The following is a 27,208-nucleotide window of genomic DNA, read 5'->3' on the forward strand; positions in this document are numbered from 1 at the left end:
AGACCACGAAGACTCATAGAGTCACTAATTTGTCTCATGCCAATCCATCTAAACAAAAACAAGCCATTTAGCCAGTTGTTACGTTGCGTAATGGTTCAGTGAAAACAACGTTATGCATATGATCTATTGTCACGAGATAATATAATTTTTATTCATTACGCCATGACTCATATGATAACAAGTATAAACAATAAAAAAAAAATCTTGTCTCAGCTTTTATATTTAAGACTTGACTTTGATTTGGCTTTTAACGATAATGATCGCGCAATAACGAGGTGTTCCGCTTTGTTGTAATTGGCGACGTAAATTGGATGCATTGTGACAGAAGCCAGGGAATGTGACACACATACAGTACTTCATTCTTTTTCTTCAATATGGAGAATAGAATTATTTTGGCCTGCAATCTATGGTAACATGTGACATATGGGATCATTAATATATATTATCGTATTCAATTGTATATACCTTTATTTTACTTGGTGTAGTATCAAACATAACGCGTGTTATCTGTAGAAGCGCCATAATGACCCCTAGGCTAGTACTCCACGCTCGTGTTCATTTTAGGTTTTTCATTTGTACGGTACAAATCGCTACTTTCTCCTCTTGGAAATCTATCGGATACAACTAGCCCACCTGCTGACCAAATGCCCTACCACTGCTTTAACAATCACCTTTCTCTCTTTCCAAATAGCATTGGCACACGGTCACCCCACCTGGACAATCCCCGAATAACAGCTGTCTAACCCTTTCTTATTACATGTGTAGTATAGTAAAAGCAGAAAGTCAAGAATTTTAAGGAATGCCCACTCTTCTACTTATATGCGATTCGTTACAAACTCGTTCCGAAAATAGAAATTTTATTGTCGTAAAAATGTATTAATTTCTCGTCAACAGATGGCGCGATTATCCTTTTTTTTTTTTTTGTGGCTTTTTTTTTAAAATTCCTTAAAAAATTTAACTAATTTATTTATGCAATATTATTAACTATTAGAATATTCTTTTGCTTCTCATACCCTAAAGGTGGTTTCGTTATGCAACAATGCAAATACATGACATAACAATAATTGTACACTACTTTGCATGCCCTGATAGTTTAACGTTGTATAAATTAATGTAACATTGTATAACTGTTATCGACATTTGCAACTGTACATTTTTCAAAATTAATCTACGCCCTAAAAGACTGCCGAACGAAATTAATGTGTGCTGATCCAAAAAATCTTTCTGTTAGATGAAAGATAGCAATTTTTGTAGATAAGGAATCCATACCTGTTGGATAAAATGTGTGTCTGTAGGAATGATTTACATTAAAAACCTTGATCTACGACAGTGTTTCGCAACGTTTAATGATCACGTACAGTCTACCAAACCGACCTTGTATGTATGCTATTACTTAATGTTTCTCACGTACTATAGTAGCGTGTCTATCTCCAGGGATACATCGGCTACAGTCTAAAAATTTATATAAATAGGGCATATCGATCCTAACAAGTATTTTTTTTTTTAACCTATTCACTTACAAATACAGTTATTTTTGTTCATCGTTTGCATTGTTGTATACCCGGTTAGTTAGTATTGACTTACTAGTCGTAGTTATTGTGTATACAGTAATGTTACACCTTACTGTATATAATATAATTAACATACACTAAGATGTATAATGACACTGGAAAAAAACACCTTTTAATGGAAGTTACTTTGTCCGTTTTTTTTTCACAAATCCTATGCAAATTAGCTTATGTAGGACTTCTGTATTTGATTTCTACTTCGTGTAAAGGATTTACCCTCTGGCATTCATTTTCTGTTGTAGAATATAATTGAGTATATTGAAAAACCATAAGATAACGATCGGCCATTTTTGAAATTGTAATTGACATAAGTGATATCCAATCGATTCTCGTTAGAATGTATAGTTCGTTATGTAAAATCAATTTGGCATCATATTTTGATAGATTACATTACTTAAAATAAATTTCTTTTTATGGAATGATCATTATGGTACCATTACGCTTTAATGATTTTTATATCTGTGATACTGACAGTACCAGGTTATTTTAAATGCAAATTATGAAATTATTTCTTTTTTCCATGTAACCTTGATGTCGAAATGTATTTCTTAAACACAATATTGTATAAAGAGTTCTGTTTTTTAGTTTTTTTTTAAAAATAATTATTTTATTTAAAGGATAAATTTGACATTTTAAAGGTCTAGACACACACAAGACATGCAAAGCTCATGCAGTAAATTTAATATCGATTTGATTAATGTATTATAACTTATTGTCAAGATATTATTTTTAATGGAGGCATGTAATGGCATTCAGAGTTAATGGAGAATTATGGCAGAACAATACGGATTTAACTTCTTTATTATATATTATTATAAATCCATTAAATATTATACAGTTACATTATAATTCAATGTCTCTGAAAGATCCTATTGGGTAACTGTTTATAGCATATATATCAATCTTTGATGGTACCACCAATGTGTTTTTTAGTTAATTAAGCGTAAAGTTCGAGAGGAATAGAAAAACAAGCTTTTGCCTAGGGCCTCGCATTTTAAAACGCCTCAAATATACAATTTTCGATACGGTCGGTGTCTCAGACCAGTATTCGCTTCAATATTTTCTAGATTACTGGATCTTAAGTATCGTATAATGCAGGCATTACATAAACTTATAAAAAAAGGGGCCTCTCGGGACCACGCTTGCCTAGGGCCTCGCACAACCTAAAACCACTATCGAGTTTTGTAATAGAAAATCAACACGATTTCGTGTTTACTTCATAATAATCATTACACTACATGTTTTATTTCTTAAAGAAAATTGGGATTGTGTTCGATGGTTTAATTTTCGGTAAAATTGTCTCACTGCTAATAATAGAAAGCAGAACTTAATAAGTAAAACTGGCTATATTGTTCGATATTTGACATCTTCGGATAGGGTATATTTAAACACTTATATAAGCATCAGTTACTCAGTTAATAGTATTATAAGTAGGCATAAAAATTCTCACATTGCTAGCCAATTTTTTCTTTAATATGGCTGTAAATGGGGAAAAGGGCTACAGAAGAGTAATAAATTTATTATGCAACAAGCTAGATAAGTGAAACGCAAACGAATTAAGAGTTGGAGGGTCTAGTTTAGTATCAAGACAGATTGACAGGAAGGGAGAAAAAAAGAGAGGAGAGAAAGAGAGAAAGAAAGACAGACAATGAGCCTTTCGAGAGCTGCTGCCATCTGCTGTAAAGGCACGACAGGTGGTGAGCAGAGGCACGTGCCAGCTATGCCCTCCTAGATATACTTAGCTTCTATTTACAACTGTTAATCCATCAGTAAGGAAAGTGTGGCTCCTATTAGCACCATCTGTTATATCCGCTACAGCATCGGTTTCTCTCTCTCATTCAGCCTCCTCTTTTTTTTTCTTTTTTCTTTTTGCTCTGTATAAGCAGTGTTATATGCGGTGTAGAGATCAAAAATTACGACACATACACAACACAAATACAAAAAAAGGAAAAAACCTTTTATTCGGCATTTGATGCTTTCAGCTGCGTCCCAATAGTACACAAATAATATTCTATTGTGACCGTGACAATAAAACACCTGCTACTAAACGAGTCAATGCCAACAGTTCCACTTTGTCTGACTTACTTAATGATCCTTAACTGGTCACTGATGACTGAATAAAACAACAGTTGATACTTTAATTACTCTGTTCGACACCTGCTCGCTGTGAAACGGAGTCGAAAACCGTTAGAGGTTTCTTTATGACGAAATCAGAATTAATGGAAGTGTTGCCATTGCTCTGAGGATAATTTTTCTATGATGCAGGAAGCCCGTACAATTTTACTACCTTGGATAATTTTTATTTTAACATAAAAATTCTAACTAAAAGTTTTGTCTTCTGATGTAACAAGAAATGTTTCCTTTTTTTTTCCTTCTGTTACTGATTATCTTTTGAAGGAATGTAACAAATTCATGCCATTTTCAAGAGGGATTGAGCATGGTCATTACAAAAAACAAAGGTTCTTTTTTTTGGGAAATGAGGTACATAGACTAGATGGAAATTCGGAGGTAAATATTCCCGTATTTTGTGTGTGGAATTTTTATTTTCTATGTGGATTCTTAATGCTTAAGAAATTTCGATTTTGAATCGCTCGGGGAAATTTTGATTTTCGAAATTTAATGGGGATTTCGATAGCTGTGGTTGGTGGAATTTTGCAGTGATTTTTATTCAATATTTCGAGTAATTTTATAAAGGAATGTTTGATTTGCGGATTTAAATCATATTGATTCATAGAAATTCAAATATAATTAGAAAATCATTGATTTTCGGAGAGTCTTCACGCGTTTCAGTCAAATTATTCTGTTTAAGATATTTCACTTTGTAGAACTAAAACACGCAAAGATGCGCGCTGAAATAAATCTTGTTTTTGAATTTATTTTATTAAGAAAGTTTGAATCGTTGGGGTCTACGGAATTTTTAATTCCCTAAACCTCAATTATTCGTATATTTTTTCAACATTTTAAACTTTATTCTGATAAGAAACGTGAATTCTAAACACTTTTCGATAGGAGAAAAATCAAAACTATAAGTTTTCGATATTTGTTGGCGCTGGATGGTGAGAGCCAGAAATGAGGAGATATTGATGAGAGTAGAGGGAGAATTGAGCAGGAACAATCAAAAAGCAAAGGAATAGTATGATTTAAACAACTTTTGAGACATTTAAACGAGTGTTCCACAATTCTTGAAGGAAAAGCAAAAAGAGGAAGACCTAGACAAGAATGACGTCAAGGAAAACGAGACAAGATCTTACGACACGATTAAACAGATGGCTACGCAAAAGAAAGTATTAGGAAAGTAAGATGCTGCTCACCAATCCATGGACTGAAATTTTAGAAAAGTAACATGTCATCCACCAACCTGTAAGATGAGGGAGGAGAGAGAAATACAGGGAAATTTCGAATCATTCTGTTTAAGAGTTTTACTCCATTTTAGTTCCGAGAACGTGCCACATCTGACGCACTCCACGGAATTAAATTGCAGAAAATTTGGACATTGCATTTGAATTAAAATTGAATGTGCAGAACAGTGTAGAAGGAATTTTAGTTAATGAAAATAATTATTTCAAAACTGTTGAATTACATAAAGTATTTCGGTCATCCTTCCACTGATATAAGAGATTCAAATCTGAAAAAGGTTGTGTGAAGTTTTGGGTATAAGGGATTTCGAATCATGATTTAAAATCATGGTGTTGAAGGACGAACATAAATTTAAGATAATGAAATTAATTAAAAGATATAAATTGACTTGCATCAAGTTAGCTTAATTACGATTTCGTCCGGGTTGTACAAAAAGCGATTTTAAAAAAACCCGGACGAAAGAGTAATTTATGCATCACTCGCTGACTATTTTTGAATATAAATGGCATTAAAAATCCACAAAGAAAATATCAATTAAATTTAATAACATCATAAAACCATAAATTATTTCTATTAATTCATTAGATACATTTAACAACATCTTCAGACAGCATCTAGGATCTTAAACAAGTTTTTTTAAGCATCAAGATGGGGAGCAGAAACAATAATTGGCTTTTCAGCAAAAAAAAAATAAAATAAAAAATAAACAAAATACCGGATATTTTAAAAATATACGACATGATTTGTTGACCAAAAAACAAAACAAAACAAACATAAAAGAGCATTAAATAGGAACTGGGTGGGCGAAGACGCATCTCAGAAGGTACTTTGCAAAGCGCTGGTACCATTTTACAGTATACAATACTGTATAAGACGGAATTTATATATATTTTAAGTTATTCTATACAGAAGCACACGTAAACTATTTACATTAAAAAATTATCTAAATTGCTGAGCCTCGAATAGTCCAAAGCCTTCCAGCAACTTTCACAATAAAAAATTAATCATGCACCACCCACCATGGCGCACCACAAAATTTTTTATGAGTAGAACAAACAAACAAAAAAAAAATTAAAATGTGTAAGAATAAAATGACTTTTTTGGTGCGTCATGATAGTTTTTCTTGATGGTTACATGAATAACAAACACTTGTATATAAATAAAGGACATCGACTACAAAGCAACATAAATAAGACGCAAAAAAAAAAAACTACCTCTCCCTGTACATTTTCTGTATAGCTTATGTACAGAAAGAGAAGGTGATCTAGGGCATACTTTAAAAAATTATTTTAATCGTTTGAAGCAAGTTTACTCGTTGAGGAGCGCATTCTACACGTAAAAAACCGAGACATTCTACGAGTAAACTGGCTCTTTAACTGGGTAATTTCAACTATATACAAGTATAAGTATGCGCCATTGGACGCGCGACGAGTGCAAATTAATCAAAAAAATAATCATAAACTGATATTAAACTAGTTAGGACAGCTTAAGTTAATTATGATTAATTTGTATAAATAACGATTAACAATTGAATCCTCTGAAATGCGCAAAGAGCGCTTCACGGTTTGGTTGTTACGAGCATGGGAATGTATAAACTGGTTTTTTTTAAAAGGATTTAGGCATTTTAGGGAATATCAAATCTCAACAAACGAGTAAAACAGAATATACAATATATTAAAAAGATATCTAGAGCACATATTTAAAAAAAAAAAGAGCCAAGATGGTTAATTTACATAGGAATGCTATAGTTCTCGTTTTCAATTTAATTTATGGAACAACTTTACCTGTTTATGTCGACTTGTCACTGACCTTAAGTTCTATCTATATACTGTATATATAATCGAGACAGGTTAATAATAATAATAATAATAATAATTATAATAATAATTATAATAATAATAATAATAATATAAAATAATAATATATTTTTTTAGGTTTTTGGTCGTTCCTTCAGTTATTGGGCGACAAAGTCCTCCATTTTTGAAAATGGCTTATTTCCGAATTTAGACGACAGTTCATAGAGTTCTTATTTACACTCCAAGTATCGTCTCTGTAGCCATTTTCACACTGATTAATGGTTGCTTTCACCCCTTTTCAAATGCATTTTCTCAGTAGATTTTCTCTTATATTATAATTTTTTGCTCCTCCTTCAATTTCTTCCACGTAATTAGGGTGTGGATATGGTTTGAATTCGTGTGTGACTCCCGCTGTAACCTGGATCCGGATCCTGAAAGAGAAAAGAAGTTTGTATAGAATTCGGGTGGGCGAACCTGTCATCGAAAAATTAAAAAAAAAAAGTTTTCGGTATTAAACTAAAACTTTCATATAAAGATTTTGGGGTAGGGAATTTTGTGATGTTTAATATATATATATTTTTTAAAGCTGATTAAACTGATATTAAACTAGTTAGGACAGCTTAAGTAACGTTATTTATCTTCTAGGAGTTTAATTCGCGTAACAGCGATTGGATAGATAGAGTGGGAGAAAAAAAATCGAACAGGATTCTAACCCGGATATTCTCCAGCAAAAATTCTGCGCTCAGGTTCTCTCGTTTTATATACAGAAAAGGAATCGGAGTAGAAATCTAAGAAATAAATCCGGGAGAAAATGTTAAAAAAAGAAAAAAATTAATAAATATGTATTTAATTCGCAGGTGGCGCTACGATCGTTCTAATTACAGCGTAATCTGCAATTAACAACGCGGTGGCGCTGTTAGAGAAGACGCGCATGTTTTGCATATCAGAGCGCCACCTAAGAAATGCTGAATATTCAAATATTTAACATTGGCATGAAATTTTTTGCACTCTCTAATTAAGTATTCGGATCATGTTTTAGTGCCAAAAATGGGCGAAATTTAGTATTAAAATAGAGATAAAAGATACAATTCTTGCAAAGGGCAATGACGTCTTCAGGAAATAAACAAGTAAAGGCTTCACGCGCTATTGATATTTTTCAATCCTAGTATTAAAATAGTATATCCTATCGCATTCAGGGCATTTATCATTCTTCCTCCAGTTTAATTCACGGTCAAACGGATAGAAAATACTCACCAGTGTAACAGCGTGATGCCAACAAACGTCACGCAAAGTGTTTTGTGTAAGAAAGTACTTTCTGTGCGTGATAACCACCGGTGTTAACCGTTTAATTCGACCCCATCTCCTGTAAAAAAATAAAAAATAAAAATGAATAATCAAAAATTTCGAATTAAATTTTATATTCGAATTCATGATATTTAAAATATAACGTGTTTATATTAAGGCTCACCTGACGTAAATGTAGAAGGCTATAGAAATGACAAAAACCAATAAAATGGCGATGGCTGCTCCACTCGCTATACTTGCCTTCTCGATCATCACTCTTTCTCTGGCCGCTACATAAAAAAAAAACAGAGGAAAAGGAAAAAAAAATTAGAAGTCAAATACGTGATTGCACCTACCATTTATCATGGGCGACAGTAGCGCCCTTGTTACCCCTAGCGTGCTTCCGGTAGCAATTACCAAACCCATGCAAAATGTTTCGCGCTGTTTTTTTTGCCTCTCTCTTTCCTGTTTAATTCAGTTCGCTTACGGTAACCCACCCAAACTTTATTTTTTTTTATAAATTAAACATTTGATTTAACCATTTAAACGCGTTCAACTAATTAAATTAAATAGAATTAATTTTAAAAAATAATAATTTTGCTCATACTAACACCAGATGGAGGCACTCATTATTAGAACATTTTTAAACACAAAAGGTGTTTAAAACGCCTTTATTTAAATTAAAATTTAACCTTTTTTTTTGAAAAAATTTATGAATTTTTCTTTATTTATTACTCGACTACTCTGGCATGCAAATTTTACGAGAAAATATAATATACTTACGCAAGTACGAGCCATCCAAATCTTTAAACTCACACCTCTGCCCCATATATCCATCCGCACATCTAGAAAAAAGTAATAATAATTATAATAAATTGAATGCATCTATAAAAAACATCGTACACAGATGTTTGCAGCACATAATTTATATACTTACTCGCAATTATATAGAATGGAATCTCTTATTTTAACTGCGAAGCATGTTGCTCCGTTCAGGCAATACCATTTAGCGTATGCTTCTGGACATGCATATGTCTGGAAGGTAATATTTGGCCTCATAGTAGGTGATGGAGCTCGTGGCTTTGGTGTAGAACGAGAAGAACATGCTCCTGTAAAGAATACATCACTCTAATTATAATGCTCGTTTTCATTCGCCATTTTTGTTTTCTTTTTTCTTTTTTGGTCAAAGATTTAACTGCACATAAATGACTGTTTTATATGTGTTTGTATGCTTTACGCTAAAGTCGTAGAAGAGGGTGAAGAATGAAAGAAGTAATTCGAGCCCACCATTTTCGCGCTTCGGTTAACCTCATACGAAGTGCAGTAACACGATCGAAAACATCGTTTCTGTTAATATAAAAGTGTTACAATCGTTCTTGCAAACCCGGCAGGCTTTCGGATACCCTCTGAGGCCCCTCAGATCGTTTCTATCGTAACCAGGTGCAATTCTGCGAGGGACAGGTGGAAAGTAGATCCTAAGGCTCAACGTATCATATCAGAAAACTCGCTTTCTAATCATCAACCTCCCTAAATACCGCTAAACACGGTCTAATTAGTAAGTTTCCGAGGTTAGTGTTTCGTAAGGAATTTTTTTTTTCTTTTTTATTTTCTTTTTCTTTATTGGTTGTTTTTAGTTTTTAATTTTCAGTGTAACAAAGTTAATTCGTAATTAAGATTTCATCGCTTGGCTCAACTGTTGGCGTAATTGTATTTCTACCAAGCGTTAAAGTTACATTCCGGAATTTCTTTTCCAACGTTTCATTAGTTGTTATTCCAACATCGTTACGAATCGTTAGTTTCAATTTATTACTGTCACTACGAAAATTTATGCCATTCTCTCTCACTCACTCTCTCGCGCGCTCCCGATTGAGGTTGTCCAGGTGGTACAACCCGCCAAAAAAAAAAAAAAAAAACTAAACTAAATAGGGAAGACTTCACCAGAAATGTGCAAAAATCCCCTCACTAAGCTATTTTTCTAGCTTGAATTCCGCTAAAAAAGAAAAGATTTGGCTACATTTTGGGCAGTGTTCCCTGCATAAATGGGAGGGGGATGCCTTTGAAGCACGAGCGAAGATAGAAAATACGTATCAGTTGTGCGGCGGCCTGTGAAGGTGAGTGACCAGTAAAACCAGTCCTGCGCAGCAAAATAAACGAAGAAGAGATACAAGAAACGAGTCAGGATCGCTTCGTCCTGTGCAATACTTCGAAATTAAATACCAAGTCTTATACTGAATAGGAGCCAAACTGTTGTAAACGATTCGATATCCTTCTGTTTTCTGCGTGTTTCGCTTGGTTGGGTATTAATAAATAAGTTATAAAAGTTACGTATCGTTCGAGGAAATCGAACAGGAGTCTTTTTCAATCCCCCCTCCCCCCTTTTTTTTTCTTATAATTTTTCTTTATTTTTCTGGTAAAAGAAAACATGTTTTAATACTATCTTTTATATAAGAGGAACAAAGGATCGATGACCTTCGAATCTTCTGTTGCGTAGAACATAACAAGGTGTGTTTCGCTCGTACGAATCTAGCTAGGAAGTTGTTAAGGAACGGACGAGAATTCGGATAAAATAAACAAAGCGCCCACATCACGTTTACAATTCGTCTTAAACTAATTCATTAAATTGGACGGAACCAACATGCCCATTAGACAAACATCCGCACGCTTAACATATAAAAAATAAATCCAAGAAATCTGAAATATTTATTTAATAAATCTATTGCAATTCTCAATAAAAAGTTCGGTATTGTTTCTAGAAAATTAGTTTTTAAAGTGTGTTTTTTATTGATTTTACTTTAACAATAAACTTGTGTACTATTAGGTACGTGTAAACACTTAATGTACTTATTTGTATAAGTAAACATAAATACTGTAATTGTATTGCAGGTAAATACTGTAAGCTGTTGCGAGTGTAACTATGCTGTAAGTATAAATACTGTACTGTGTAAATGTACTATAAATAAGTATTGTAAGTACTATAAGTGTAAGTACTCTATAAATAAGTACTAAAAGTGTAGGTATTGCAAGTGTGAATTGCAAGTACTTGTATGAAACAATAAAATACATTTTTTTGTGTGCAGTGCTTTTAAAATACACACTTAACACTCTGTTTAAACTCATTTTTCTTAGTCATTAAGTTATTTTTATTTTCGTTTATTTTGAATTTTCTCTGCGTACGACGTTATTTTTCCCCGCATTCTCCCTCGTAAATAGCTAAATAATGTAAACAGACGTTAAAAACATTATGATTTACGCTTTGTTGAACATTGATTAAGCATATTTTAATTAATTTTTAGTATTTATAAAGTCTTCTAACAAACATAATTTTTGCTTGTTTAGACCTAAAGGAAAATAAAGATAAAATCTAATATATAATTTAGTATTTTATGATATTAATACTTAAATTTATAGCTACAAATTATTATTTTCTATTCAAAAAAAGACAATGTAATGGGTCATTTTTTTAAAGATTATACCTTAATAGTTCTCTGTAATCTGTACATCAATGGGCCGAACTTCAATGGACCATTACTGTATACCATTATCATCCTACGCCATTCTTACCATAAGTTACATCACTGCTTACTTAAATATGTTTTTGTTTTGCAATTAATCATCCATACATTGATAGCTCCTTATACAATCTTCTTCAAGTACTTTGGTCATTGTAATAGTTCAATGTGCATATAAGGCCCTTTGAGAAGAGGCCTGATCCGTATATTAGGTTAACTAAATAAGCTACGGCCTAGGGCATCCCTAGAGCTTAGAGCCTTATATTTTTACACTATTATTTAGTGAAAGGAAAGGGCCTATTATATGCTATAGCTTAGGACATAACAAGTCTCTCAGAGTTCGTGTTTACCCCATTTTTATATGTTAGAAACCTTCTAGGTTCACCTTCTTACGATTATCATTTTGTGCGTACGTATTTCAAATGTAATTACAGTGCAAATAAACTGTATACACGGATTATTAAGTTAATAAAATCATTAATTCACTTTTTTTACGCTTTAGTAGCCCATTTTTTTAATTAAATTCTCGTAGCTTCCTGTACGCTTTTCCTGCTAAGTTTCCTCGCTTTAAAGTTATAATTTACCACTTACGTGTTCAAATTATATTTATACTACTGTATAAATTCCTATATTTGCATGGAATTTTATATCCTGTATCACAGTAAATAAATTATGCAATAATTCTAAACCTTGTGCAACCTGGAGTAATGAATAGAAATAACGGAATTTCCTATTCTACGAACTAAAAAAAAAAGTTACCACTTAAAGGAAAAGCCCTCGATTAATATTGAAGTACCGCAGAAACCCCTCCCTTTTCTAAAAAAAGAAAAGTCGTGGGGGAAGAAAAGAAAAAGAAAAAAATATTTTACTATTTTCGGTACGTCACTTCCGGTATCAATGAACGACGATCTCCTTCTTTGAATATTTTTAGTATTATAACTAAACATTAGTCACGAAAATCCTTTTGAGAATCACTACAAGCATCGAAAGAATTTCAAAATATTTTATCTTTATACCATTTTAAATTAGGTGACGTACTTTATTGAAGTTTTTAAATCAAAATATTATTATATCGATGAATTTTTAAGTATTTCGCTGTAATTTACTTTCCTCAAATTGCTTAATCATTAAAATCTTTACTTTTACTTGCGAGATTTTAAAGTTTCCGACTTTTAAGAGGAACACGCGATATAAATAGCTGTATCTAAAACACGTATTTATAGTTTAAAAAAAAAAAAAAAAAAAAAGGATTCGGCGTAAAGTGACCTCCGAAAAGTGGACCTCACAAGAAGACCCGCAGGTTTTTCCACCCCTCTTGTTACACCTCCCAAACAAAGAATCCCGCTACACCCCGCAAAATATTCGAAATCTCTCAAAAAACATCTCCCCCCCCCGATATCATTATGAGGGATGATAAACAACAAAACCGTGTATAACAACAGATCTAGACAAACAAACAAAGTTTAATTTTCCGTTACGTTCTAAGTTGGGTGGCACATCTCGATCGGATGACGTCAGCTAGTGGGGGAAGTGTCGTGGGCACGTTTACTCAATTTAGTCTCGTGCACGCCTGTCTTCCCCTTTCTTACCCCGCTGCCGCCACCGTACTAGCACTAATGACTGCATCCTCCCTACTCATTGCTAGGCCGCCGACGGTCCACTGAGTTGAAAAAGTATCGAGCGGTGAGTAGCAAAAAAAAAAAAAAAAAACAGAAAAAAAATTCGTTCGCATCCCCTAATTTACCAATAATCACCACTTGTGACTATTTGAGTCCTTTCGTGTATAATCGGTTGCAGTAGTGTACTACCTCCTTCACAGCCCTTTTTTCTGCCATTTTTTTTTTTATCTCTTACCTGATGCTATTAAAGTAATAAAGCTATTCGCGTGCTATTATAGCATTTGGCAGCGTGGTAAGCTTGTGTCGTATCGGATTGCTTTGTTGGTATACAGTTACAGCCGAGCCGGTATGGTTGATACACCCGTGTACTAATTACTACAGTAGCGTATTATAACGCGTTTATTCCTAAAGTAGTATGCTATAAAAATGATACATCACTTCGAGATAATGTAGCATTAAAATAACGAAATTATAGTTTGTAACTTGTATATTATAGAAACATATTTGAAAAGCAATAATTGTCTTTTTTTTTTTTTTTTAAACAATATTTTCCGTGTGTCGACTAAAGTCTGTTATTATAGTAGCATTTTTATCACCGCCAGTCCCAATAAATGCGTAACATATTAAACAGTTTATTTCTTTTTTTTATTGCTAAATTTCTTGATTTTTCTTCCTCTCCGATTTTATTGAAATTAAAAAATTTTTCGTTCTCTGGAAACTAAAATTGTGATTTTCGACAATTAATTTCCAGCAGTGTTAAATAAGTTATATACTGTATTTCGTTTATATCCTATTAGTTTTATTGTATTGTTAATTATAGTAATTCTTCTAGAAAAATTGTAAATTTCAAGAATACACTTTCTGTAATTGTTACGTGGTTTTCCAAATGTTGTATGTTTCACGCGTACTCGATAAGTTGTAAATTTCAACAATTGATATTCTAGCATTGTCGATTACCACGCTTTTTCTAGAAAACTTTTTTAACTTTCAACTATGAATTCGTTCGTATTGTTAAATTTATCAGTTTTCTAGAAATTGTCTATTTCACAAACGTACCAGAAAGTCGTAAATTTCAACAATTAACTTCTTGACATCCTATTATCTAGAATATATTTCAGTTTTTCTAGAATTTTTATTATTTTAACAATTGAATTTCTTGCACAATTAATTTTATTATTTTTTAGAAGTATTTTAACAGTTTTTTTACATTCTTAAATTTTACATTTTTGTTAAATAAGTGTTACATTTCTCTATATAATTATCATCTGTTAGAATTATAAGTGTTTTTTTTTTTTTTAATGTAGATGTACAGACTTAGAGTCGAAAGTTATGGATTGTACTTACTGATATTGAATGTACACAATACGTTTGATATAGCAACAAGTAGAATCTTTAAGTTACAATATGCACCTATAGTACGTAAGTATATTTAGACATATAATCATTGTGATAGCTATAATAAACACCTACGCTTAAGACAAGTTCGAACGATACAAAGGAATATATCCTACGAAACCGGAACCGTTTTAGTAAATGCTATAAAAATAATCACTAAAGAACGATTTACTATCTAAATGTTAAATCTTCGCGCCTATTATATACATCTAGGTTACGTTATAATGGTGTTTATCCGACAAAGAAACAGAAACAAATATCAGAGTTGGAGATAAACATCGATACAAGCAACGTGTCCTTGTCTCCTTCCCTCAACACAGTTCCTTAATAGCTTACAAATGCAACAATAGAAGACCCGACGTACGAGGTCTGAAAGCTTCGCAATTAACATAAAGAACAATAAAACAATCGAGAACAAGTAAGGTTAAGTGCATCCTTGGGTGCCGAGTGTACATTTCCTTGTTTCGTTTCGAAGAGTTGAAAGTGTACAGTCGGCTCTTAATTAATGCCGAATTCTAGTTACGTCGGGTTTTGGAGGTGGCAACATTGCTGGGGGACGTTTATCACAGTCTACACAATAGGTAACCTAACTAGACTTACCTGTCAGTGGGGTCGGGGACTCGTGGGTGGGGGAAAAAATGGGCCTTTTGTGGATCGGAAAATGCATTCGCCGCTGCCACTTTTACTGCGCCCCGTGCCATCTGTTGGTATTTGGATAAACACGGAGAGGGGGGAACCCAGACGGGGATTCAAGCCGCATTATAACACCCACGCGCGGCAGCTGCCCTTTTGCATCTGGAAGGCAGCGTTATATAAAATAACTAGCATTTTTGTTACGTCGGCGACTAGACACGGGACTAAAACCACCCCCTCATTTTAAAGGATAGATAAGGAAGAAGGGAGGAGAGAAAAGACCCGGTCGAAGAAAGAGCCTTGGGCCAGCTGGTAGCGGGGTCTTTGACGCAGAACAACAATTCTTAGCACGCGTGCACCCTGTAAACCTGTAACGAACTGCACTCCACTCTCACCTGCACCGACGCGGTTGTCACACTGATAAACACTGTCAACGGGCAGATATCGCGACAAAAATACTCTTACGATAACAATTTTGAAGTCAAAAACTATTACTTGTTACGAATTAAGAATATTTAATTACACAAACAACGATACAATTAACAAAAGAGTATTGTGATGCTGCACAGTAAGGCAATTGTTTGATGTGAAAGGATATACTGTTTTAAGTGAGATTCGAACCCAGTGCTGTATCTAACAAACTTTCTAGACAACGCCAAGTCTTCTAAGAGGAAGAACTCTCATTCAATTAGTTATAGTTACTGTAAAATTCACTTTAGACCTCTTGTTCGGTCGTATAAACGATTATCTGTTCGATCAAAACTGTGTAATCCCTTTTATATCCTATTGTAAGGGGTATAGCTAGTCTCGTAACGAACACGTAGACGATTTCGTGGCGCTACCGAAACCACTCCTTTGTTTGTTATCTGATTAATTGGGATAAATGAAGATAATCTAGACCTCTTATCTCTTCCACCAAGTCTATAATCATCCTCTAACTAATGCATTAACAACAAAGAGCGACTACATAAACACACAGGCCCAAGGCGTCACTTTTATTGGGTCACATTAAAAATCAGCGAGAGTTCTCATTCTCGATTAGTCCTATCTACCGTTAGATAACGATAAAGATCTGAATTATAGTATTTTGTTTTGGGGGGCATATTTTTAAGGGGGTCGTCTTCTCCGCCCATCACCCCTTCTTGCAATTAAGAATGAGTAGGGTGTAAGATTTTTCGTAAAATTCCTTATTGTGTGAAGAACCAAGAGTTGGTTGCATGCTAGCAAGGTTTAACAATCGCTAGAAATCAATAACTTCCATTAACAATTACTAAAATATCAATGATTTGTTTAAATAGAGCGATTTTCGAGCTTCTATACCCGAAATTCTTACTATTAGACGGATGGTTGTACTTATTCATTACCGGGTTATAGGTCAAAAAAGATATATAAAGAGAAGAAAACTTTCATTATGGAGATTTTCTTGTAATTAAAAATTATCCTTGACTAGGAGTGTAGGATTTCTCACAAAGTTTCCTTATTGTGTGACGAAAGAAGTTTCGTGATAGAGGGACGGTTGCAACAATTTTAAAGCTCGTTACAACCCACCCGACCTAACCGCATAACACTAACAAAACATCAATAACACGCATTAACAATCACTAAAACTCAATAACAATTCGACAAATTCGATGACTCTAAGTATAAAAAGCAATTAATAAAAGCCGTAACAATCGGCCACCCCCGTATATTTTCCATTCGAATCTCATAAATTTGTACTTCGTAAACAGGAATGAGTAAGCTAAAAAAGTAGCGCACGAACAAAGGATATCCTGAGGATTACTTAGTGTGAAACAGAGGGTTTTTATGCGGTTTAGACGTAGGTGTTTGGATTAGAACTTCATTCTCTATTGTCGCAGTTGTTATGTTATCAAATTTTAACATTTTACTTCGATTTAAACTTCTGTAGAAACTGTGAAGAGTTACAATAGAGAATTTAGAGGATTTTAGGGGAAACAGTAGGAAAGTCTAGAATTCAGAAGCAGAAACTTTATATACAGATACTTGACTTTCCTTTTCTGAGAGATTACTATGCAACTAGTTTAGATATTATTCATTTATTTAATGTTAATCACTTCACAAATCTAGATAATGACTTAAATAGTTTACTCAGAGGAAATTCGAGTAATTCCAGTGTGACTTATTGAGGAATTTATTCAGAGAAATTTCAATTGTAATTTTCTATTCAAACACTTATTTGGAATAGTTTTGTTTATAATCCCAATTAAGGATAAATATCAGATAAACCGCGAGAAATCCTAGTGTGATTATCCTTGAGTTCTGTTTATAAAAACATTATTAAACAGTTTGTCTGAATCACCACTTCGAATAGTCTCTAGAATTAAAATTCTAGACCCTCTCAGTCTCTAGAATCTTTGACAAACACTAGAATTAAAAATTCTGTAGCTGTCAAAATTACTAATGTTCGCTAGAATTCAAGAAATTCTGTTTTAAATCTAGAATTTCTTATAGCCTCTACAATTCTAGAGATTTCTTCTAGAAATCCATGTAAATCATTTAGTAGGGATTTTTTTAAGTCTCAAAATTAATTATTATTTAGTGGTAAGAAATCTTGAAATTCTAGCGATCCAGTTGTAGAAAATCCAATCCTAGAAATCCTTCAAAGTGGTTATTTAGAGTAGCTGGAATTCTGGAAATTTTTAATGCCAAAATATTAGCCCATTAGTGCAGGAATTTCCGTAGAATTTCGACACTATAAAATTCTAATCATATGAAAATTCGACCCCCTCCCCTTCTAAAGCCTATCGATTAACTAATTTTAGAGCTACGTCTAGACATTTTCAGGGGAGTATTCCTCGTATCTAGGTCAATTTACGTGAGGATTTCGATTAATTTTAATTAGCAAAAGGGGGTCCCCATAGCAAAATCTCCTTATTTGTCGAGTGTGTAGGTATTTTCAATATTAGTTTCCTGCATAATTGCCGCACGAATACTGATCTCCACAAACTGAACACACAGGGTCGCAACTTCCTTTCTACAAAAAAAAGTGGAGGGATAGTACAAATCCGAGGTCAATCTATATATAGTGCGGCACGCGTTCGGCAGCCGGTCTGTGTGTATGTGTGTGTGTATGTGTGTGTGAGTGAGGAGGGGAAGTGCGGGGGAAAGGAAACCTGAGATGAAGGGGACACTCTGAATGAAAAGTCTGCTACGAGCATCTGGCGTGATCTCCCCTTGGTCCCTCAGTCAGCTGGTTAGCTGAAGGGAAAGCAAAGATGTCAACACGCTGCGGTTCGCAAATCCAGACGCTCGTAACATTGATCCAGTGTTGCCATCCCCGTCCGAGTTGGGTTTCTTGTTTTTGTTGGGTTAATGGGGGGCTTTTGTCTTTGGTTAGAAGAGGCAGGGCCCGCGGGTCGCGCGTCTTTGTTAGCTAGACAACTCAACTCACCTTATGCCAATAGAGATAGCTCCACGGTGGCGTCTGTTCTCGACTTAGGGGAAGTGAGGGGGTTAAGGGCAAGCTGAAGGGAACAGACAATAGAAGTAGAGGAACAGCACGTGCTGTGCACGCGCAGCATATGTCGTGAAATGTGCGAAGGTGACCTCGGGGCGGAAGGCATGCCTGACGTCGATCGGGAGGCCCTGAGCGCGTGCGAGAGGAAATCCCTAGGGGCACAGGAGGGAGCTTGCGTCTGCTTTCCCGATACGCCTCCGGATATGAAGTCTTCGGTAGCGACTTGACCTTAAATTCGAACCTGTGCCCTCACGAATGGCAAGCGTACACCGAGCTCGTCTGGCGTAACCTTTCCATTTCGATAAAGTCGTTAAGAATGCCCAAATATACAACGAATCCGCAACCCTTTCGAAAGGTAGCGACTGTATCGCTTCTATAAAGGTGAAAGGTCAGTTTAAGGGTGCCAATCAAGCCTCCCATTGTTCCAAAAAACAGAAGTGCCACCGCCAAACTTACCCAAGTTGCGGTGAACGATCTAATGGGAAGTAATTCCACCAATTACATTAGCAGTAACGACATGTAGTGAGTCTTTCTCCCCCGCCCAATGCCCGACCCGATGGGGGGAATCGAAAGGGGGAGACGGGATAAGCACGAACGAAAAAAGCTCAGGCAACTAGCCATCTGCTACGCCATGCCTGGCTCACCTTTCTACAAACGCGTGGCACCGGTGGGGGTTCTCATACTTCCCCTTCCCCCGGGTATACAAAAGCCCAGGAAACAACACCGGTCTGGAGAAGGGAAAAAAAGAGAAGAGGAGAGAAAAAAAAAGCCCCCGTGCCTACCTTCTACCTTCAATTAATCCTTTGTGACTAGAGGAGAGAGAACACGTGGTACCTTCGTGTGGCAGAATTTAAGTAAGAAAATGGGGTAAAGGTGTAAGCCCTTTGGAAAAAAAAAGTGGAAGTTGTGTTGTGTTGAGGATACGCAGCCAGTCCAGACATGCAAAGCTAGGCCGCCTGCTCTGCACGTGTGTAGAAACGGCTGACTGATTGTAGATTCTGTTCCGGTAGACTGCAGTTGACCCCCCTCTTTTCTTTTCTTTTCTTGTTGTTTTTTTATTCTTTCCACAGTTTTTAAAAGAGTTTACATCAGCGAAAACATCGAAATTTTGACGGGAAAAAATTTTCTAGAATATACTTTTATCTATGTTAATTGTTATATGTCTATTAATAGCCTATAGGCTGATGTAACGATCGGAAAAATTGGGTTATTAGAGGTTATGGCCAGAGGCTTGGTGCAATTTACGATTTTCTGATAGCCTTAAGTCGCTTGTATGGATTTTAAATGGCGTAATTAAAACCTTTATGAAATTATTACCATGCTAGAAGGCTTCTAGAAAAGTTATATTTCTGGAATATATATATACGATAACAATAATCTTATCAATATTCTAGGACTGGACAGAACGCTTTCAAACCTACAAAGACTTCTAGAAAATTAATTGCTCTAGAAGACCAGAGAATATTAATAAATCTATAATATCAATGATCGAGGGCATAAAATATATCCTTGGGCGAATTATTCTGCGATATTTATTCATTTCTAGTTGTAGATAATGCCGATTTAGGAGAATTCTAAGACCTCTTGAAAAAATAACATTTCTAGAATATTTGTAACATATTATAGATTATTTTAATGCAGTTCTAGGTATTACTAAATGCCTAGATTATTTAATAAACTACGATTTGGAAATCTTAAACTCTTAGAAAAAAAACGCTCTTGAAGCTTCTAGAAAAAAACAAACAGGAAAATCTGGAATAATTATGGAGTATAAACGTTATTGTTATTCAGTTTTCTCCTCTTTTGCCAACCATTCTTCAATAATTTGCAAATTTTAACGCAGAAAATATATTGGATCTTAGCAAATCTATAATTGGCTTCTAGATAAGAAAATAATTCTAGAATATTTATGACACGTGGAAGCTTTTTTTTAACGCAAGCAGATTTAAACTACGAATAGTTACGCGCAGTAAACACGTTCAAGCTCCGAATTTTTCTAGAGAGTATCCAGAAGGTGTTAGGTATGAAAAATTGCACGTGAAAGATGAATACGATTATTTACTATTATTATTTTTTTATTTTTCCGAAAGAGGGTAAAAAAACGGACTCACCTGTAAACCTGAAAAGAAGAGACGTTAGAAGAACCAATAGGAGGACTGGATGACACATTGGGCTGGTCCTCTGGAGCCACCCTGGGCCTAGAAAATACAACAGTACTTGTAATTAATTTTTCCATATTAGGTGATACACCGCTATCAAAATTATAGTCTAGTGTCGGAGACGTGCTAGTTTTATTCCTACAGCGGCATACATTATCCCCTCTAGAAACAAGCTGTTAAACAAATGCCTCGTGCTTATATATTACTGTAATATATTGGATGTTGTAAAGCGTACACGAACTCTACACAATCGGACCCTACCTCATAATAGGGAGAAGGGTGGCCAAGGCAAAGGGCCACTCAGTATAAGGGGCAATAAAGATGAGAGACGAGACACTAATCGCTTGGGTTGAATGTTACTTCACTTATACCGTACTCGTGCTATTACAGCAATATAGGGCTTTATCCGTTTGCAGAAACACGTGAACTTTATATCGCACGTTTACGCGTTTCAGAAGTGTCCCCCGACGCCAGCTGCCTAGGCGCCACGTGCCAGATTAAGAGTAGATAATCTGTCACGTGGCATGTTAATCTCTTACCCCCCCTGGTAAACTCGGTAGGTCTCGATTGGAGTATCGAGAGGGGGAAGACTATCGAAAAGAGCAGCACACTCGGACTGAGTAATGTTTACGTAAATAATAGAGGATTTCGTATGTGCATTTCCGTATTCGGATGGCTTCGGAGGACACCGAAACTGATTAAATTTAGCGAGGAACGAACACGCTATCGCTTTATCGAAATTGATTACGAGTCAATAGACTTTAGTGAAACGGACAGACCGACCTAGTTAACCTATCAGCACTTTTTTTTTTGTTGTTGAAACAGATTTATGTGAAATGGAGCGTTTTAGAATAATAATAGGCATTTAACTGAGGGGCGGATGTAGCTAACACACTAGCGTTTTATTGTAGCATTAATTAAACTCATTGGTTTCTAGATATTGGCGGTCCTGCGGAATACAGACACACAGAAGGGCTTCGGTTTCCCCGACTGACCTATTATTAACCGGAGTAGAAATGGGTCAAAAACGAAAACGGGCTGGATAAACGAGTGTGGGAGGGTCTAAAACGTCCCGGGACGCACAAAATTCTTTCTTTTTTAGTAGGAACTAGATCCTCTTACCACGCCCCAACAGGAACGCCCTGTCGGAAGGGACCAAAGTCCCAGCATCTATTTCGAGAATGGAGCTCCGGGAATGTGCGGGGTGGAGTAGCCAGCAGCCACAGCACCCTAGATCCCGGATGTATCCCGCGGCCACCTGGCTCGGCTGCTGCACATTTAGTTAGACATTTGCAGCCGCCTTTGCTTTGCTCTCCTTTACCCCCGATTCGGATAAAGTTGGAGGACGTTAAGAGCCATTGCTCTAGCGATTTTTTTTTCTTTTCTGTCTCTCCCCCTTCTTATGTTAATTAACTGTCACGACGATTTAAAAAAGCACATCGTTAACCATTCCTTCACGTTCAGCGATTTTATATGGGGTGGAGCAGAAAAGGCTTAATGGTCTAGAAACTACTAAGAATTTTGGGGTCGAAAATCGAAATTTTCGACGGGGCCACCCACGAGGAATGCTCTGTAAAGCGTTTCGATGCGATAGATTAGAGAATTGGAGCGCCGGAACGGGTTATGTTTAGCAACCGGGGGTTGAGAAAAGCGACCGAGTTATCGTCTGATCCGTCCGTTTACACTTCCGCCTCCGCAGGAAAAAATAAAAATAAAATCATTACAATAATAATATGAAAAAATAATAATAATAATGCCGGGAGTGGAGAGTGAACATTGGAAATCCGGACGAAATGCTTGACGTCACAGTATGTTAACCCTTTGCCTGACATATCTTGGATGGGAGCCAAGACCTTGAGGGATATTGTTTGCAGACTGCAACCTGGTCCCAACATGTCTGCGACGAGGTAGATGTGTAGAGTAGGCCCGCAGGCCCGCACTTACCTGAAAGAACGCCGGCTAGACCCGTGCGAATTCTGGATAAACGATGAGCGAAAATAGTCCTCTGATCGCACAATAATTGGACGTGATCAACACACACGTACGTCCTGACTTGGGGGCTGCAGCCCCATCTCAGCCACTGGCGGACCATGGGTGTCGAACTGCTGCACACACACACACACACTGAACACAACACGACCTCTTCGTGGGCTTGACTGAAGCCGACTGTTACGCTCGGCTCGGGGGGTGCTGTAGTAGCTCCGGTATGGTCTATGTATAGCGGAGGGGTGAGGCGGAGAGGGGGAAGGACACGCAGCCAGGTGGAGACTTTACCTTTCGCAAATTGCGCTTAATTTATCCTCACACCTGTCCCTCTACCTCTTCCATACCTGGCCCCATCGTCTTAGATGCGCATCAAGGTCAAGCAGGGATGACAAGTCAGCTGGTGCGACGTCACGGCACGTGTCGGCATCTACAGTGTTGCCACTGCCTATAGGCTGTTTCTATCGAGTGTTGCGCCGCACGGGGCCCGGAAGATGGCGGGGGAGAAGGCCATCTCGTGGGAGGGTGGTGATAGGTTTTTTTTTGTTATGCCGGGGATCCCCCGATGGTGCGGCACTTGAAAGCGAATTAACTGTCGATGGGCTGTAAGGCGAGCATACACTCTGAGCCAACTTTATGTAGTAAAATGGACGTTTTTTTCGAAGGGTTAAAAGGTCAAACACCTGTGTGAGATTTTCCAGTTTGTGTGGGGTATTTAGAAAACTTTGAAACGGGACAACAGTGGAAAGGGTTAAGTTGTTCTGTGGGAAAGACTACTTCTACGAGACCAACTTAACGGGGTGAAAATCGTTTTAATGTATGTTCCTACACTGACACGATGTCTCGTGCCTTCGAAAGGATTGCATAATCGTTTATAGAGCAATGTCGGTGACGTAGTGATATCAGAACTCATTCAGAAGGACATAAAGAAGGCTAGTCCGGGGTGTAACTTGTTCTGAATCACCTGGAATGTTCATAGATGCATAAGAGGCCTACCACACACGACAAACGACAGGTCACCAGCCAGGTATGTGCTGGTAGAAGGTAATGAATTCCCGTCGGCAACCTCATTTTCACGTCGGATCATTGCCTGATCACGTCTGTGCGCGAGGGAGTGTGGCATTTCTCCTCTTCTACTCGTAGGCTAAGCGCCGGTGACGTCACGGGTTGCAGATGAGAAGATAATAATTAAGCCGTGACGTCAGGCAGGCCGAGTAGGGGATGATCCGCTCCTCCCCTCTTCCCAGATGCTTCCACTCGCGCTGTGTTCGTGGCACGTGTTGTCACGTGTTTCGGCACGCGACGATGGCGTCATTTCCGGTTTAGGGGGCCGTTTCCCCAACTTCTGTCTAGACTAGGGTCTGTTACGGTCTGTTTCCGGTGTTCATTTTCGTTGTTCTGTAAGGAAAAAGATTTTTCTGCGATTTGTTCCTGGCTGCTCGGCGGGTCTGGTCTTTTCTCAGATTGAAAAAAAAAATCCTTCTTTACGTTGACGTTTCCGGTTCAGGACTGCACCTTTCACTTCCCAAATATACTTGATAACTGTCGCGTGATGGGCTCAGTATCGGGAGCGATTCATATCTGTCACATGTTTAATTTACGAAGACGCTTCTAACTTAACAAATGTGTGCTTCATTTAGATCAACCCCTCAAAAAATCCCCTTATAAGGGCTCATTTTCTTCACACTTAACCACAGAAAATAATTAAAATCGATGATTTAATCGTTTTTTAACGCATCGAGCGGAGGTGTCGAACTTCCAACCCTTTGCTCTCCGTGCTGCGACATCACACCTTATCTCAGTGGATACAATTTAGATTAACGATATTAGACAGACTGTTTCCATGAAGGCCTTTTCTTCCCTGCCAAAATTTTGCCTTTTTTCCAGAAGTAATAAATAAATGTCGTCCTTTCACAGTCTCGATGTATAAGTGCAGCTGCTGAAGTGTAGGGAGGTTTATTCCTCGTTCTCTGTTTAGACCCCCTATTTCCGTTATCATTTAGTCATGTGATTTTCTTAACATCGAAATGGGACATTCTACCCCAATAACAACCGACTGAGGGGGATCCTGTACATGATTAATTCGACATTGCTGTAGTAGTAGTCACGCAATCTACATGACCGAATCGACTTCTATATCGGTTAAATCATGTTTAATTAAGTTACACAAAGATTCCAGATGATCCTAGGATCAATGAAGATTTGTCCAAGAAAATCCCAGAAAATATGGCCAGAAACGTGAATTTAAAAGCGATCGACGAGGTCGCATGCTCAAGGTAATTCGAAGTGTTTATTGCCGAAAATCTTCAAGAAAATACCTTATAAACATGATTTTTTGGTTCTTAAATTATTAAAATGTTAGCAAGGTATAAAAATTTGATAATTTTTTAAAAATATTATAGAATTGCTCACCCCAAAATTATATTTTTATGATTTTTCACTGAAAACTGGCGACCAGCTGAAGGTCTGCAACAAGCAGTGACTTCAACTCGAAATCAAAATTAGCAGAAGGGCCCTAAGACGATAAGGACTATATTATACACGAGGGGACCAAATCGACACATTCGGAACGATGCTATTAAAAATGGGGCCTGTTCTCTTCCGCCCTCGGAAAGAGAAGGAAAACTCCGGTGTTCCAAGGCCACCCACCATCTTATCCAAGAAGAAAGGGACACGAATCCAGCAGAAAGCAAACACCGCCACGGGGACACCGACCGGCCCATAACTCATAGAAGGGCTCGAGGCAATAGATCCTCCAAGTGCCAGCTGTGGCTACCGTTCTAGAGTGCCCCAGGGCAATCCAGGTCCATCTATCACGGGAAGTACGGAAGATGGGGACGGACCGGGTGGGCTCCATTCTCAGAAACAGGGCCAAAAAGGAGTTTGAAGAATTTGCGTCCTTTGTTTCTCTGTCGGCTTTCAAACCGCGATATCTCTTAATCGGGGTGCCCTATGGAATAAAGAAAAAAGAAAAAAAAAAAAGCTGGTCTTTCACTTTACCCATTAGCATCTGTCGCCCCTACTGTTATGGTACCCCATTATGATATATACTTTATCAGATATAGAAGCAACTAATCCGGCACCGTCCCCTTCTAACATTTTTTCTATAAGCAACTTTATAAAAATTTCTTTTCTGGTAGAGTCGAAAGTTAACGAACTTTATAAAGGGCCCTGCACTCGAAACCAGGTGTCCATTATCTGTAGTCTAACGGGAATAAACCTGTCTGGACACTAAAAAAGAAGCGAAGACAGGAAAAGGGGTAAAAAAATTTGTAACCGTGACAAGTTTGGCGACCTTGACACGGACTTCCTCTCCTTTGATTATATTGCTCTTCGAGTTTTTTTGTTTTCCTTAAAGAAAACTTCGACACCTGTTGCAAGCATCCCCCACTGACCCCGGTCACCCATCTTTCTGTATACGATTCTAACTAGGACACCTTTTGACAATTCCTCGTCTTTAATGAATTTCGGCCCTTCCATTTAACTGAAGTTAGTCGAGTGTGATTCTGCAAAACGTCCCGAACAACCTCGGTTAGTCCCGATCACCCGACCACACCGTAGAAAGTGAATTAGAAGCGAATCGGTTCCAGACAGAGGATCCTATTGGTTGTAGGGGGATAGACGAGGCATCGCCCTAGACTCATAACTGTGTCATTATAACGCCCAGGTCGTAGAGGACAAAATGGGAGGTTAAACCCAGAAACCTCGTCCTCCGCAATCTATCCTACGTCAAAATAATTTTTCTTTCTGTAATCCTGCGTAGGGATAGGAACAGATTTTGTTCTCTATCTCTCTCTCTCTCTCTTTACGCGTTACGCGTGGCGAGTTTTCGCAGCAGGAAACACGCTAGAGTATTTTGCTTCCGATTGCTCCTCTCCAACTTTGCTTAACTCTGCACGCTAGGGTGTAACACGTGACTCTGAACACGCAGCTGCTTTACTAATTCACAGGCCCTACTCGAGCGCGATAAAGTATACATATCCCCAGTCAAAATTTCCTACGGCTGGCTACGATTATATACTAATAAACTGTGTTAAAAGAGTTTTAAAATACACCCGTTACCGGTTAATGAGTTAATTAAGAGAGTGTAAGTAACACGTAAACAGCGAGAAGCAAAGGAGAAGGTCATCATCTCTGCTTATTCATGAATATGCTATCCATGAGTGATTGGCAGAAGTGCTTGTCGTTTTTCGTGAATCATTAGGGTGAGGGGACAAACAGTAGGTGGAGGAGGCCATTCTGTACTTCCCCACCCTTAAAACGGGAAGAAGTAAAGTGAGAATGTCATATGTTTTTCTCAACGGATGAGGGGATGGCTTAATTAAACGCCCTATCTCTCTATTGTTTTAAGGGTAGTTTTATTACCTTAATAGCATTTAATAGGTGATGGTTTTGGGTGTCGTTTTTATGAACGAGTAACTTTGAGT

The 27,208-nt window shown here is 36.9% G+C and overlaps 1 protein-coding gene and 1 long non-coding RNA gene across 2 annotated transcripts in view; one reads left to right on the forward strand and one right to left on the reverse strand.

The window, feature by feature from the left end:
- Nucleotides 1-6,799: 6,799 nt before the first annotated feature.
- Nucleotides 6,800-23,162, reverse strand: LOC111619569 (protein spitz-like). Its single transcript, XM_023361316.1, has 7 exons — nt 22,743-23,162; nt 20,751-20,837; nt 8,943-9,114; nt 8,789-8,850; nt 8,190-8,295; nt 7,976-8,084; nt 6,800-7,152 (listed from the first exon to the last, which is right to left on the reverse strand). The coding sequence occupies exons 1-7, from the start codon at nt 22,888-22,890 to the stop codon at nt 7,093-7,095; spliced, it is 744 nt and encodes a 247-aa protein (XP_023217084.1). The 5' UTR covers nt 22,891-23,162; the 3' UTR covers nt 6,800-7,092.
- LOC111619574 overlaps nt 14,438-27,208 on the forward strand; it is a 32,012-nt gene continuing 19,241 nt past the window's right edge. The window contains exon 1 of the long non-coding RNA XR_002755791.1: nt 14,438-14,552. This is a non-coding gene — a long non-coding RNA (uncharacterized LOC111619574). The remainder of the gene's footprint in view (nt 14,553-27,208) is intronic.

The sequence above is a fragment of the Centruroides sculpturatus genome, unplaced genomic scaffold (genome assembly GCF_000671375.1).
Source record: "Centruroides sculpturatus isolate CEXI.00-Female unplaced genomic scaffold, Cexi_2.0 scaffold261, whole genome shotgun sequence".
NCBI classification, from domain to species: domain Eukaryota; kingdom Metazoa; phylum Arthropoda; class Arachnida; order Scorpiones; family Buthidae; genus Centruroides; species Centruroides sculpturatus.